The 14986-nt window shown below is 40.0% G+C and overlaps 1 protein-coding gene across 3 annotated transcripts in view; it reads left to right on the top strand.

The window, feature by feature from the left end:
• The window catches only part of rgs3a (regulator of G protein signaling 3a), a 153038-nt gene that overhangs the window by 106648 nt on the left and 31404 nt on the right, over positions 1 to 14986 (top strand). For all 3 annotated transcript variants that reach the window (XM_041058710.1, XM_041058707.1, XM_041058708.1), the window contains one exon: positions 11753 to 12742. In XM_041058710.1, the coding sequence (XP_040914644.1) occupies positions 11753 to 12742 (990 nt within the window). The remainder of the gene's footprint in view (positions 1 to 11752; positions 12743 to 14986) is intronic.

Consider the following 14986-nt stretch of genomic DNA (forward strand, 5'->3'; position numbering starts at 1 on the left):
GTATTTGTACAAAATTCAGGCGTTGCTGTTGAAATGTTAGGAAATGTTACGTTTGTTAAACTCAACAAGTGGCACAGCTACGACATTAACAGCTTTGCAAGCTCAAGCGCTGATGCTGCCTGTAGTGCCGCAGAGTTAGCACAGTTTTGTGTGTTTATGCCTTATAGGATGTTTTCTTATTTGTTGTTTACATCTTCTGAGAACGTAAATACCTATATAGAATAACATATAACAACAAACCCATGCATGGTGAAGGCAGAAGCTGCCATTAGCCAGGCTTAGATGAAAGTGGGCTAACAATTTTCAGCTCTCTTGCAGGGTTCATGAAGTCCTTCTTGGCCTCTGTCTTGTCGAGGCATTGTTTGAATAGAAATGGTGCATTGATGTCATCCAAGACAAGGATATTGTGGCAGGTTATGACTCAGTGCAATTATAGAGTGCAAACCTATCTATATATAGCCATACAGTACATCTACAGTGACCTAGACAATAACGATAAAAGATAACAAAACAGAAGAAACGACTATGACCGCCGATCAATCACAGTTGAGCAATATGCAAAGAATTACAAATATACACATCGTTAGACTGCAACAGCTGCTCGTGTGTAGTGCAGTACAAAAGGTGTGTGTAGCCTGTGTGTAGCACTACATAAATTCTTGGCATAAGCTAACAGATCAGATTTTATAGGCTTTGATCTAATATAGGATTTGTTTAGGATTTAAATCTGAGTAAGTGCCACATTTAAAATTGTTTGAACTGTTAATGGGGTTAGGTGAAAAGCCACGGTATAGCGATAATGTTAAAGATGTTAAAGATGAAGTGTTATGCTTTAAGAAAGGAAGTTTTTACAATATGGCACAGTTCCTGTTTCATATATTGTTAAGCTATGACTGTGTAGCAGCATCGTGTGTGTCGGATAGGTGTAGGTTTGTTTCAACGACATATATTAGTGAGTGTTTACAATGGGAATGTGTCCATTGTGTGCTTTGTGCATCCTGTGGGATCTGGCTATAAAGCCTTAATGTCTTAACAAAGAAACGAGGGAGGGGTTTGGGTGTAGGCACAAATGAATAGATGTACACATATGTCAGATGATATTTGCAGACACATATTTGCAATTATGGAGGACATCATAGACCAGTCACTAAGTTCAGTGGACATAAACACCACGCACGTGCATGCATATGCTTCTCTCTGAGCTCTCACTGCTCATTTGTCTCTTCTCATTATGTCTGTCTCCTCCCTCTCTCTCTCTCTCTCTCTCTCTCTCTCTCTCTCTCTCTCTCTCTCTCCTTCCCTCTCCCTCTTTCCTTCTCACTTGTTTGTGCAGCTTGAGAGTCTACCTTCTTAGCCTCTTGGGCATTTGCTCTCTTCCCCTTTCTTTCTCTCTTTCTCTCTTTCTCTGTCTCTGCACAGTTCAGTTGGCCTAGCCCACACTGATAGAAACACACACAGCAGCCCAGCCAACCACAAACACTCACACACCAGTTTGACAGAGGAAGTAGGCCACTTTAATGGGGATGCGTGGAGTGCCTTGTATCTGCCTTTAGTGGATTGTAACCTGGAACTGCTTCCTCGTGCCAGGTAGGCTTTTTATACCATAACTTCATTCCTCATCTGTGGACTACATCATTATTTGTGACTAAACAACAGAGAGCTTTTGTGCAAATAGATTTTCTGGTTCTTTTCTTTGGCTTTGAGTACTCATGCATGTTAGTTTGAGATGTTGATATGGGCTGTGCTGCTGGGAGGCAGGGAGTGGTTTGGTCATACAGAGAGAGGATAGAAACAAGACCGAGAGATGAGAGGAAAGATAGGAAAAAGCAATAAAGGCTTATTTATCACTGGGATCTTTATGACAGGCGCATACGAGGAGTTGGGTGTCAGTGTCATGCTCTGTTTTGAGTCATTTAACTTCACTTTTTCTGCCTGTTTCTGTTTGGTTGTTTATTTTTTTTTGTTTGCTTTCCATTTTCTTTCTTACTGTTTGTCTTTGTTTTTTTTTTCTGTCTCCATAACTCCATCCAGTTATCCTTCCTTCCTCTTATAGCCTCTAATAGCGCTCTTTAATATAATTGCCCTCGTAATATCTCCGTCTTGACAAACAATAGTTGTGGACCGTATTTTCTGAATAACAGATTGTTTGCATCCCCTGTTTGGGGCATGTATTTCAGTCATTTGTGCTCTGGCTGTGTGCGGGTGACATGAATTGGCCCTCCACATGGCTTGGAAGTCACAGGGTGAGGAACGGGGAGACTGAGTGAGAGAAAAAGAACGGTAGGGAGATAGCCATTAAGAAGACATACTCTAAACCGTGTTAGAGCCAAGCTGAAAGTGATAGAGACAAGAGGAGAGAGCAAACAGAGAGACCAGAGGGGAAAAAAACAACAGGAAGCACACTGGGGAAAATTGCTTTTCTCTTTTCCTCATTAAGGGAATTGTGGGGTGATTCTCCTCTTACAAGGAGAAAGAGAAAGAGAATTAGATGCAGTGCTGTGTAATCTGTGTCTGTGCCTGTTGATACACAAATAGGCAGATAACTGATAATACACCATTTGAGCAAATAGTAGCATGTGTTTGAATGAATTTTACAGTACAGAGGTGGAAAGATATGAAGTTTAGAAGTTTTTAAATGAGAAAGGAAGAATAGGTTAAAAAAAAAACTCCTCTCCTCTCTTCCACTCGATCTTTCATTTGTCTTTGATCAATAGTAGACAGTGTCAGTGGCCCATCCCTCTGCCCCGTACACATGCAAACAAACACACTCACACACAAGACTGAATGTGATTTGTCAGCTGGTCTTACACAGCTAGACCAAGCTTGAACAAATGAGTTGTTATTTGTTATAACCTGGAAAAAACAATGTCACACACATCACAACCCCTTGTTTGTCACGCAGACAAACATACACACACGCACAATGAAGGACAACAAAGATAGATGCATCTTCTCTCACTGTCAGTCTCTTACTGACACACACACACACACACACACACAAACACACAAACATCTCTCGCCACTCTTTCTATTAAGGCCCTCTCCAGTCGTTCTCAGTGGTCACATTGTCTTCAGCTGCCTGGCGTCACGGGGCAAGTTACGTCAATGACATTTTCTCTCTGAACCCTCAGCTTCTATCAATAATGCCTTTGCATCTTTGGATGTGACACTCATACCCCCGCCCTCCCACAAATCCCATTTCTCCCCTCTCTGGCTGTCATGGACTTTGCCTGGTTTCTGTGAGCAAATGAATCTTGATTCTTCCTAGGATCTTGTGGGAGTGACAGTATGCCATGTTATTCTTAGAATGACTTTCATTGCAATATGAGGGCTAAAACATAAACCCAAACATGGATACATACAGCACCGCTACTTCACCACCTCCCAGTTCAAACTGAAATATTAATGAGAAAAGACCTTATGTTAATAAATTGCAGTTGACATCTCCAAGGTTTAACTCACTGCCAAGTATTCCTGTCAGATAATGAACTACTGTATTTCTGCTTCAATTAGTATTGCTGACACACAATATTCCTGCTCACCGCTCTCATGAATGGCAGCATTATTATGGACATCTGACTGGATGAACTTCAGTCATATGTTGATAATGTTGCCACCGTCACGTGCAAACCTTGCTAGTTTTACTTGTTTTTACTTTACATTGTCACCAGAAGCATCAGTAAAAAAAAACCTGAAGGACCTACAGAAATACTAGAATTCTACTGGAAAATAAAACATTTTTGTCACTCTCCTAGTCTTTTGATAACATTTTTTTTCCATGATTCAGTCAAAAGATGTACTTTTATGTTCCCAGTGTTCACCTGACATCCTGTCTCTTTGATTTTCTTTGATCTACAGACCCCTTTTCACTTGTTCCCTTGCTCCCTTTTCCATTTTCTGTTTTCTTCTTCCCTTTCTGCGTGATCACAATGAAGGGTTCTGGTAGATAAACGACTATTACCGTCTCATCACTCTTCTCTCAGTGAAATCGAGGGTAAAAGAGGTCGGTGCATTGCGGTGCATATAATGAGACCATTCAGAGATTGATCATCTATATGGTCTGCCCCATTAACAAGTTATTGGTATTATACAAAGCAATAATATAGCTCTTAAATCTTCAGACCACAGAATGTTCTGGACATTACATGTCAAAACATACCTAATATATATTTTGTTGGCGCAGACATGCAAGCATAGACACACACAAACATATGGGCTGTCTTCCTGTCAGTCTCACACTGTTTGTACTCTTCTTGAAAGCATCAACAAACATCAGGATGATTATCGGACCAGATGCTGCATGACAAGCTTATCAACATATGCACCTCTTCCAGACCAGACAGAACATATGCAGGTCTCTAGTAATATATGACCGTGATTGCAGGAATGTAGGAAATAAACTGTATGTGTGTGTGATTGTGTGAGTTTATGTAACAGCCTGTGACGTGGGTTGGAACAAATTATTTCACCTAAGGCAAATAAACAACTTGCAGTGTGTGTGTGTGTGTGTGTGTGTGTGTGTGTGTGTGTGTGTGTGTGTGTGTGAACAAAGTTAGTGATTCAAAACTAAAATAATGTGCTTCAAAACTACTCTAGAAGACAGGTTTGCTATCCCTTTTGAATAAGATAAGAAGCAGCAGCACATTCCCAAGGAGGTTTATAGTTTCCAAATGACAATTTTATACAGGAACATGCTTCCAAGTAAAACTGGTTACACAGTAATTTTAGTTTGAATGCCTTTCTGCTGTGCCTGTGCTGTCAGGACACAGGAAGAGAAAGTGGTTTTTCAGTACCTTCTAGTTATTGTATTTGTTTCAGCTTCTTTTTCCTTCTTTCTGTTTCTGAGACTGAGTTCAATTTTTTTTTAATCTTTAGTCTGTTCTTCTCATTCCCTCTTTGTAATATTTCTGCTGTTCTAATCAAATTGGTTTGTCTAATGCAACTTTCACCTACTGAGATTCAGATTAAGGGGTGAGGGATATAAATGCCAGTGGTGGAGGCTAAAATAATGTAAATAAACTTTCGAGAAGTGCATTTTGCTGATAATGTACTTTTGCTTAAGGAAGATTTTGAATGTAGGAATTTAACTTGTAAAATATTTTTACAGTGTGATAATGCTGCTTTTACTTTCCTTTCACTTTTCCTTACATAATTAGAAGTTTGGCAGGCGGGAAATATGCATAAGAAAATCTAAAGCCCTGGCACTAATCAAACAGAATTGGCAGTGTTTGTTAGTGGGAAGCTGTTGAGGGATTATATTGTGTCTGCTAAGATGCAAGGACTGCTGCATGTAGGAAATTGGTCATGGCAAATTGGGTGAAAAGTAATAACATGTAGACAAAAACCCATGGTTAAAATACAAATCTAAACCACTTTCTTTGTGATATGGTCATCAGTATGCCAGAAAGTAGGTGCTACTTTTTATAAATAAGCCAAAACAAGTGGGATAAAACATTAAACTCCTAAAGTGGTTCTTTGGTGTTGAACTAAGAAGGTGTGAATACTTTTCTCATCTGTCAGTATAAATAAAAGGAGAACAAGGGTGAAAATACCCAGTTTGAATAACTTTGTTTCCATTTCTTGCTCTCATTCTCTCTTCATTGTCCATTTTATGCTTTCCCTCTGGGCCATGTTAACAGGAAGTATTCTCTAGATTTATCTGACCTCACATGTCCCTTTAAGAAATCAATGAGATAAGACTAAATAACAGGGTTAATACAGACTGATTGAGTACATCATGTGGACATCCTGCCAGCCAACTTACTGTCGTACAGGTCCACCACTGAGTTAGTGGGAGAAAGAGAATGGAGTTGTGGAAAAGAGAAGGAGAAGAAAAGCCATGTCCCTTTGGTGTACAATATTTTTAACAGCATTGCTCATTGACTTGAGCTGGATTTATTGAGGTTGGAGATGGATTTGGCAAGTGTAATGGTGGATACATTAAAACATTAATATTAGACTAAGTAGAGTGGAGCAGGGGAAGACTTTAATGCTCTTTAATGTAATGTCTTACTTAAAAACAACTAGGACACAGGAAATTAAATAGAGAAAAGGGAAAGGAGGAAAGAGATAAAGATGAAAGATGGCACCTTGAAATTGAGAAGCAGGAGGGGTTTGGGGAAACTATGATGACAGAGTTCATAGGTACATCTTTAGCTTTTGGAGGACACGCAGCACAGCTGCTCCCCAGGGATGGGTCTCCTATTGCCATGGTAACTGTGGGACAGAGTTCACATGATTGTTTCTGGGTGACTGTCCACGACTGTGTGTGTGTGTGTGTGTTCTCCTGTACTTCTATCTTTATTAAAAGATTTTAACCTTCAGAGAGCTAGACCTTCAGAATAGGATTATTTTTTTCAAACGGAGGCCGTTTTTGTCAGTTATTCATTTCTGCAGGGGAATATTGGAGAAATAGGACTTTGGAGGTATTCGCTGCTCTCACCTGGTTTCTTCAGTGGTTCTTTTCCACTCAGTCAGCACAGTAACACCAAGTATGAGTCAGGAATGAGTAATTTGGCAGATGTCACTGGAAAGTGTAACTTTCTTTTCTTTACAGATAGTGTTAAACAGAGGGGATGCTCTTTTTGTGAAATACACCAGTAGCTGTTGAGTGCATGTGCACCATAATTACTGTCCCTCCACATTCTCATATCAGTGGTGACTGCTGGTAAACACATTAATACAATTTAAGGTTTAATATATGTAGAATTTTACATTCAGCTTCAAAATGTGACTTAGAAATTGTGAAATAAAACAGTGTGTGAGATTATTAATTTCTGAGTGCAGTTTCCAAACAGCATTTTTCCACATTAACAGGTCACAGAATGGAGGAAATGAGGTCAAGAGTAGCTTCCCTCCATGCCCCAGTTTGGCTTTAAAAATCCCCCTATTTTGGGATTCCCAAGGCTGACAAGCATGCATATGTTTTTTTTGTTTTTTTTTGTTTTTTTAATTTTGAGGGCCACTATGCTTCATACATTTCCTTTTGTTGGACTTTTTAGTGATTTATTTATTTATTTTTAATTTTGGACCGAAGCCCAAATGCAGTTCTTACTTGTACCAAAAAATCAAACTCTTTGATTTTTGTTTATGATAAACAATGATGTCAAAAATTTGTTTTTGAACTTTAGCAAGACATGTAATAACTGGCCAGAGTGATACGAGAATAAAGGCCTTTGGCTACGTATATCAGAAGGGTTTGTCATGTTGTAAGCATTTAAGATCTGTGTGGTAATACTTAGTTCTTTTGTGTGAGACTGGTGTAAGCAGGAAGGTCAACATGTTAAGTAACTTGTGAGATTTTATGATACATATGTCATGATGGTGCCGCAAATATGTGAAACATTTATAAAAGAGGTGGTTGTCATTTGTTAAATATTATAATGTAAATGTCCTCACCAAGGATCACCAAAGTTAGCAGGATCTGGGGACTGTCAATATCTGTGCCAGATTTAATGGCTAACCTTTAAATACCAAAACATAAAGAATTGTATAAAATAACCTAAAGTGAAACTGACTGGGGTTCACTAACTCGTGGTGGAAAAATGTCAGTCGTCAGTATGGCTGCCTCCTGGCCTTCAACACAAATAACAGGCACAATGTCTAACATGATGAAGCATAGTCTTAGCTCAAGGAGTCCATGGAGTTAGCTGTGCACCAAAGCATTAAATCACATTTTCTCAGTGAGCTGAATCCAGTCTTATGCTGTTTGACTCTTGACCACAAAGACAGACCAGACATTTCCACTTCCAGAATTATGTTCTGAAATTCAAATCTGCGCAATTCAAAAAAAGGGTCATCATTAACTAGTTAGGTCATTATTAGACCTGTAATGGTGTTAATGGTCCATCTACATCTAAAGATGGACATTTTCCAAGCTGTAGTCTTCACTCCTCTCCTCCCTCCTCCTGTTTTAGTTCTTTCTCTCTGCCCTCTTCCACTTGCTCATTGCATTTCTGTGTCATTGCCTATCACTGACTCCCCTCCTCCCTTCTGCTTGTCCTATCTACTTTGTCTCCTCCATCTATTCACTCTCTTACCCTGCATCCCACTCTCTCTGCCTTTTAGTGTTGGTTTTGTTTCCTTGCTCTTAAATGAGGCAATGCTAGAGATTGTGTTCTGTTGAATCATTGATGACTTTTGAGAACACACGCTGTATATCCTACATACACATATACAAGTGCAGAAAAACAGCAAGTGCGCCCTGCACATGGTCTCATTGCCCATTAGCTTGTGCCTTTTCATCCATCTTTTGAATCAGGCTCATTGAAGAGAGAATGTTAGAGAGTGTAGGCAAAATGGTAAATGTCATAACTGGACAAAGCCTTGAAGATTAATACATTTATTAATATGTTTGTTCTTTTCATATCTTCAGATAAGATGTTTGGACAGACTCAAAAGATACTCAGGGTTAATGGGAAGCTGCTTGAGTTTTTTGTGTGTGTTTGTGTGTGTGTCTCCACTGTGGAGAGTATTAGAAGAAACAAGTGTATCTGACAGGACAGGTGGCTCCATTGTGTCTCAAGCCATATCTTCAACAGTCAGGGTTTTATGTATGTAAGACAGGGAAAGAGAGATGCGGTTTAGGGTGGCGGAGAAAGGGAAAGGGAAACTCTGTGTAAATCTCAGGTCTAAATGTGTGATGGATAGATAGAAGAATTAATGTTTATGCCATGATGTTTCAAAATGTTCATACTATTACAAGCGGCAGTTGAGACAGTGGCTCAATATTCTGACCATGAGCAAAGAAAGTGCAGGAAAGGGATGGGCAGAAAGGGATAAAGACAGAGGCTTTGCTTCCACTTTCCTCCATGGTTGCTTTTATGAAAGTGCATTTCATTCTAAAAATACACCTCATATAACCTGTGAATCAGTAAGAGGCCTTGATGTCTTGGTTGTAACAATGCTATGAACCATTTAGATGGGATCACAGGGAGGTTAAGAGGGAGTTAGAAGGGAAAATGAGAGCTCTGGATCACCTTGGGGTAGTTGTACATATCTATGGACTAAAGGCAAGTCAAGTTTATATTTATAGCCCTGGGTCTATGTTCTGGTCTCAAAGGGCTTTGCAGTGACCACACTGGGAAATAGTAAATGAAACAGATACCACCCAAACAAACAAATAAGGAAAAGGTCTGTCAAGACTTGGGTTGTGATACTCAGAGAATGATCTCTTACTAAAATGATAAGGGGTCAGCAATTACGTTCAACCACAGACCAGTTTTTCAGTTCTTCTCCTTCACCTGGTGTAAAAACTTACTCCTTTTACACGAACTTACACCATTTTCTGGCAGAGGACCACAGCCTCAGACTCCCATCCTGACCATTTAATACTCAGCCGCAAGCTGAGTATTAAATGGTCGGGAGCCCATCACCCACTGATGCAGCGTTCTATTATAAGCACTAGCAATACTTTGATCTTTAGGCAGTACATTATACTTAAACTTCATTATGTTATAACTCACGCAGAGAGATCAAAGATTATGTTTGACAGATTAATTAGGTCTGTCATTCTTCTTGGCTGTACTCACAGCTAGCACCTCTCCTCCCCAATTAACGGTACCAAGTTTATATCAACTGTTCAAATGAACAGTGAATAATAATATCATGAGCAAAGTGGTCACTGATAATAATACTATCTTTGTTATCACCTGTGCTTGTGAAGTGCAAATCTCTTTTTGTTAAATACTCAGAAGTTAAATGTTTTTATGTAGATTTATTTTTCACCTGTTATTCATGAAGTTTGTTGTTTGACTTTCTTTGTTTTGCACCAATTATCAGATGAATGAATCAATATCACAATTACATCACTTCTGCTTAAATCAATATTGGCTGACGTTTGACATGAGTCATGAGTTCATGAATACAGGTCAAAAGTTTAGAGGCGAAGACAGCCAGGGCTACAGTATCTGGGGAAACTAATTTGAGCTTCAAAAGTACACAAACAGCTTGAGAAATATCATGAGGACTGTCTGCGAGGAGGCAGCATTATCTTCAATTATAGCACAGCGTCTTGTGACTACAGCTTGTCATCATGGGTTAACTTGGCCAGCACAATGAGGCCCTTCACCAGTCTTGCTGCAGACTTGAAGAAGGTAGAATTTGTTTTGTGAACTGAGGACTTGTGATTTCCCAAATCCACTCAGGAGTACAGTGTATAACTGGGTATTATGGACTGTATACTGTATATTCATATCTATGTTGACTGTCCACATCTACTGCTATATAGAAATAACACTTTGCCCTAATTGAATATTGTAGTACTGTACTATTTGCCTATACTTTACCAAATCTCTCCTTCTCATAAGTGACATTCAGAAGTGCATTTTATAAAACTGATGGTCACAAGGGCAATGCAGTCCTTCTCACTGACTTTCTTTTGTTGTAGTTTTTCTTTCTTTTTTTTTTTTTAGGGACTCTCTTTTTTGGCTTTGGCTCACAAGCAACTTCTTGTGGTAAAACCCTAGCTGGGTTTGATAGCTAACATTTTCAGACCACTTTAACTCACTTATGTCATAACTTTCCACTTCAGATTTAATTTAAATGTTTAAACCAGTGCATCATCATTGTTTAAAGTATTTTTGCATGCTTTCAAGTTTCTGGATGTTCTCCTGTAAGCCATGTTTACTGGAGCACAGAGTATCTCTGAATAGCTGCAGCATGTTCATGAGTACATGTTAACAAGTTTCTAAGCCTCTTTGTCAAAATGTGCTTGGGCCAAAATCAACAGGTTTACAGAATGACAACTATGTGAAAATACACAATTGATTTACCTCTTGAAATCTAGTGTTCTCCTTAAATTTTTAAACATATACACATGACTTTGATTCAAAATTAGAAAAATCTTTTGTCACTTATTTTGTCGGAAAAAAAAACTCAGTTGGCAGCATCATGACATCAATTGGGAAAAAAAAAAGTTTTGTGCATAACTTTATAAACATATTCAGTATCCTTCACAACATTTGATGATCTTTAGTTGAATTTGAAATAATATTCTGTGGATATGAATGATGTTGGCCCACTCAAAATGCATTTGTAATGATCCTCCTACTGAGGGCTCTGCGGGCTAGAAAAGGTTAAAGCACCATTTAAAACCAGCAGATTTTGGGAAGGAGGTAATAGTGATAGATTGCCAAAGGCAGGGGGTTAGGACCTCAGCTGTTCTGTGTGTGTTTGTGTGTTTACTATATACACACATGTGCACATGAGTGTGTGGCAAGAATATTATGTTTGCCCCTGGGAAGAGAGTGCAGGCATTGGAGGGTTTGTGTGTGTGCGGTTATTTGGGTTAAAAAGAAATTTATTCTAGGTTTAAATTTTAGAAGCATATCAGAGAGAGTGAAAAGATGTGTGGCTGGTGCAAACACTCTGAGATCTGGCTTGTTTTTTTTTTTCTTTCACGGTCCCTGAGGGCCCAGTACCAGCTTAGTTTGAATCAGTCCAGCAAGCACCAGTGTAGTACAGTTGATAGCAGCACGAGTGAGGAAAAACAGCAATATCACAATATGAACTCACTGGCACTGATATTACAATGTGGTCTCTGGCAGTTCAGCCTTTTGTCAGTCTAATGAAATTAGAATTAAAATTAACAAAATTAGCTTTGGGCACACAACCCACTTTTAGGCCCAGATGGAAAGACCAGTATATCATCATTTTTGTGATTATAAATTATAGGATTATTCATCCGCCTCTTTTTCCAAACAGATGTGACTAACTTTCCTTTCCCTTTTTCTTTCTCTGCTTCCTTTTATAGATGTCGGAGCCTAAGGTGGATGCCCCTTCATGTGAGCTGGGCGGAGTAGGAGGAGATCGAGGAGGTGTGTGCCTCCACCTGCCCCCCCGCAGCTCAGAAGGTGAGGAAAGCAGTCTGTATCCTTCGAGCCCCTCTGAGCCCCCAACCCTGGGTAGTCCTCACCCCTCAGAGCCGCTGACCCCTTTGGATGAGGTCTACATGCCCCTTGGCGGTCTGATGGGATCTGAGGAGCGGCATAAGGTACCTCCCACACCACCTCCGTCCACAGAGGGTGAGGATTGCAAGAGTATGGAGGGAAATGAGATGGAGATCTGGAGAGGGGCGAAGGATGGGGACGGGAGAGAGGAGGAGGAGGAGGAGGAGGAAGATGGGGCCAGCAGAAAGAGTACTGTAAGTGAGGGGGAAGAGAAAGAAGAAGGAAGAGAGGAGGAGGGAGAAATGAATGAAGAGGACATCAACCTAAACCTGGTGGTATCAAACACAGATGAGGACAATGCCTCGGAGCCGCCTGACACCAACGCTCCACCCTCGTCCTCCTCATCTTCATTTGTCATCCCTGAGCTGCGCCTTGATCGCTCCTTTAGTGCCGATGCCCTCTCCTCACCCAACACTGATGAAGAAGAGTATGATGAAGATGAAGATGAGGAGTCTGAAGAGGAGGATGAGGAAGACGATAGTGATGATGCCTACCTGCAACGTAGTGACAGCAAGCGCCGCAGCATGGTGGAGGGTGCCACCTGTGAGAAACATGGAGGAGGGGGGCTCAGCGTGCAGAATTCCCTCCGCCGACGCACCCACAGTGAAGGGAGCCTCCTGCAGGATGCCCGCACGCCTTGTTTCACCTCCGACAATGCCATCAACTGCCTAGAGGCTGGGGGCGGGCACCACAAGGGCGGCTGGACACTCCCATCCCCCAAAACCCTGAAGAAAGAGCTGACGAAGAATGGAGGCTCCATGCATCAGCTGTGTATGCTGTTCTCTGGGAGGAAGGTAAGCAGCTTCACACTCGACTAATATTACAGTGTGTGCTGAATCACACAGCAATAAAGTTATAGAGATACAGCACTGTAGTAAGATTCATCAGCTGCCACAATTATAGTACATTTTCTGTGCTTGGACCAAGAACCAAAGACATTAAAACATACACACACATTAATACTAGCATGTTGTCTATAATAGCATTCAGAGTATTTCACTTTTACTGTCTAACCTCACATGCTGAGTAAAATGTAAAATACGGCTCTGTGCCTACAGTATGTCTCTCCTAACTATTGCATCAGTGGTGAATAAATGATCTAACAGCTCAGCCCAAAGTTTCAGTTGGCTGGTTTCTGTCAAAAGGCTGACATCAAGTGGTAAAATAGAGTAGGTGCACAGGAATCCTGTAGACATCAGGATGTTTTACAATATAAATTTAACTAGAATGTTCTGTCTAAAGTGTTTACTAACTTACCAGTACAATCTGAAGCATGAATACTGCACAGTACTATCTATAGCACACAGTCTAAAACTACTGAGGTATTTTCTACCAATTACAAATTACAAATATATTTAAGATGCACACAAATCATTGCATGCAGGTTAATAATGTTGAAATATTAACTGCACAAGATACAGCACTCAGCCTACATACAAAAAATACAAAATGCCAGTTATTAAATAATTCATCAACATAGACATTGTGTAATGTAGCTGTTACACTTCTACTATGTAGAATGCATTAGCATTTAATGCAGTATCTACTGTATTGTCAGTATTTAAAATTTGCCATCTGAAACTATAAGAGAAGATTTTTTGTATTAAGGGCCTCAGTTTGTGATAAAAGTTTGGCCAAGTTCTGGGATTTTCTCCTTGCAGCAGTATTGTTTCAGGAAACGTGTCAGCAGGCCTGAGAAACTGTAGTAAACTTATCAATAAAAGTTTCAACTAAAAGAATTCTGAAAAAGGGAATTTAATATGTGCTTTGGATCGCAAATAATTATTTTAGCCTTCTACTTGGGAAGGATTTGTTCTGTGAGTGTGCCATAGATTTTAGAGCAGGAAGCAGTTGTTCTAGTTGTCCAACAGAGGGAAGCATGCGTCACATCTTGTAAGCCCAGCAATGTGTGTCAAGCCTTTTCTCACTTCACTTTGGCCAAGGTGAAGTAATGATAATAACTGAGAAATCTCACTGGGACTTGTTTTCTTGTTAGGTATGAAGTAATATGTTTTATAATATCCCTAGAATTATTACACTTTAACTGGAATTCAAACAGGTCATTATCTCTGCAATCATTTCTTGCAACAACATTGTTTATATTAGTATGAAAATGCACACCCGCATGCCTGTTTCATCAGTACCCATTTGGTAATGACTGTTTCTCAAAAAAGGAGCACAAGCAAATGGAAAGAAAATGGAAGGAAAAAAGAAAGAACAAGACAGTGATATGAGACAGACAAATGACAGAGGTGATTAAGGGCTCTCTTTATCATAACAGAATATCAGATGCATGGCTCCTTTTTATCTACCTCTGCCTTTCCCAAGTCTGTCAGCACGCTCGGCAGCCTTAAATGGCAGTGTGTGTGAGCTGTGCAGAGGAGGAATGCAGCAGGCCGGGCTGGAGCCTATTGTCTTGGCAGTTTCAAGGGTAATTTTACTACCTATTGGCGTCATGGACACTGTTCCTTTGAGGCCTGTGTTTCCATTATTTAAAATGATCTGTCATCTCCCCTCATTCATAAATCTCGTGGCATCTCTAGGTGCAGAATTCGAGTGTGTGTATTTGTGCGTCCAACCTCTGACCAAGGGAACTTTATGGGATCACTTAAGATTGGTAACTCTGATTCATGACCCTGCATGAGCATTTAAAAGCTTGTTGGCGCTCATATTCAGTACAATAATATAAGGTAAGCCTTAGCTTCCATGTTAATATACTGCATGCCAGTAACATGTCAGGTGTGAAGAAACAGCTAACATTAAGAACATAGCAAGGACATGTGTTGCTTTGTCTTTTGGTTTGCGTGCAGTTCATTTTTTAGATGCAGTGATGGACTAAATTCCCAGACTTTACTGAAGCTTATTTTCAAGTCCATTTATTTATCAGTGCCTTGGGATCCAACGCTCTAAACAGTGACTCACAGTTGTGTTTACCATAGGCTTTTGGCAGAGGATGATTTGGTCCAGGATCTAAGCTGTTAAAAGACTTTCAGTGTGGTATATGTCCCTCTAGGGTCATATATATAATACTTGTACAG

Source organism: Toxotes jaculatrix, chromosome 16, assembly GCF_017976425.1.
Source record: "Toxotes jaculatrix isolate fToxJac2 chromosome 16, fToxJac2.pri, whole genome shotgun sequence".
NCBI lineage: Eukaryota > Metazoa > Chordata > Actinopteri > Toxotidae > Toxotes > Toxotes jaculatrix.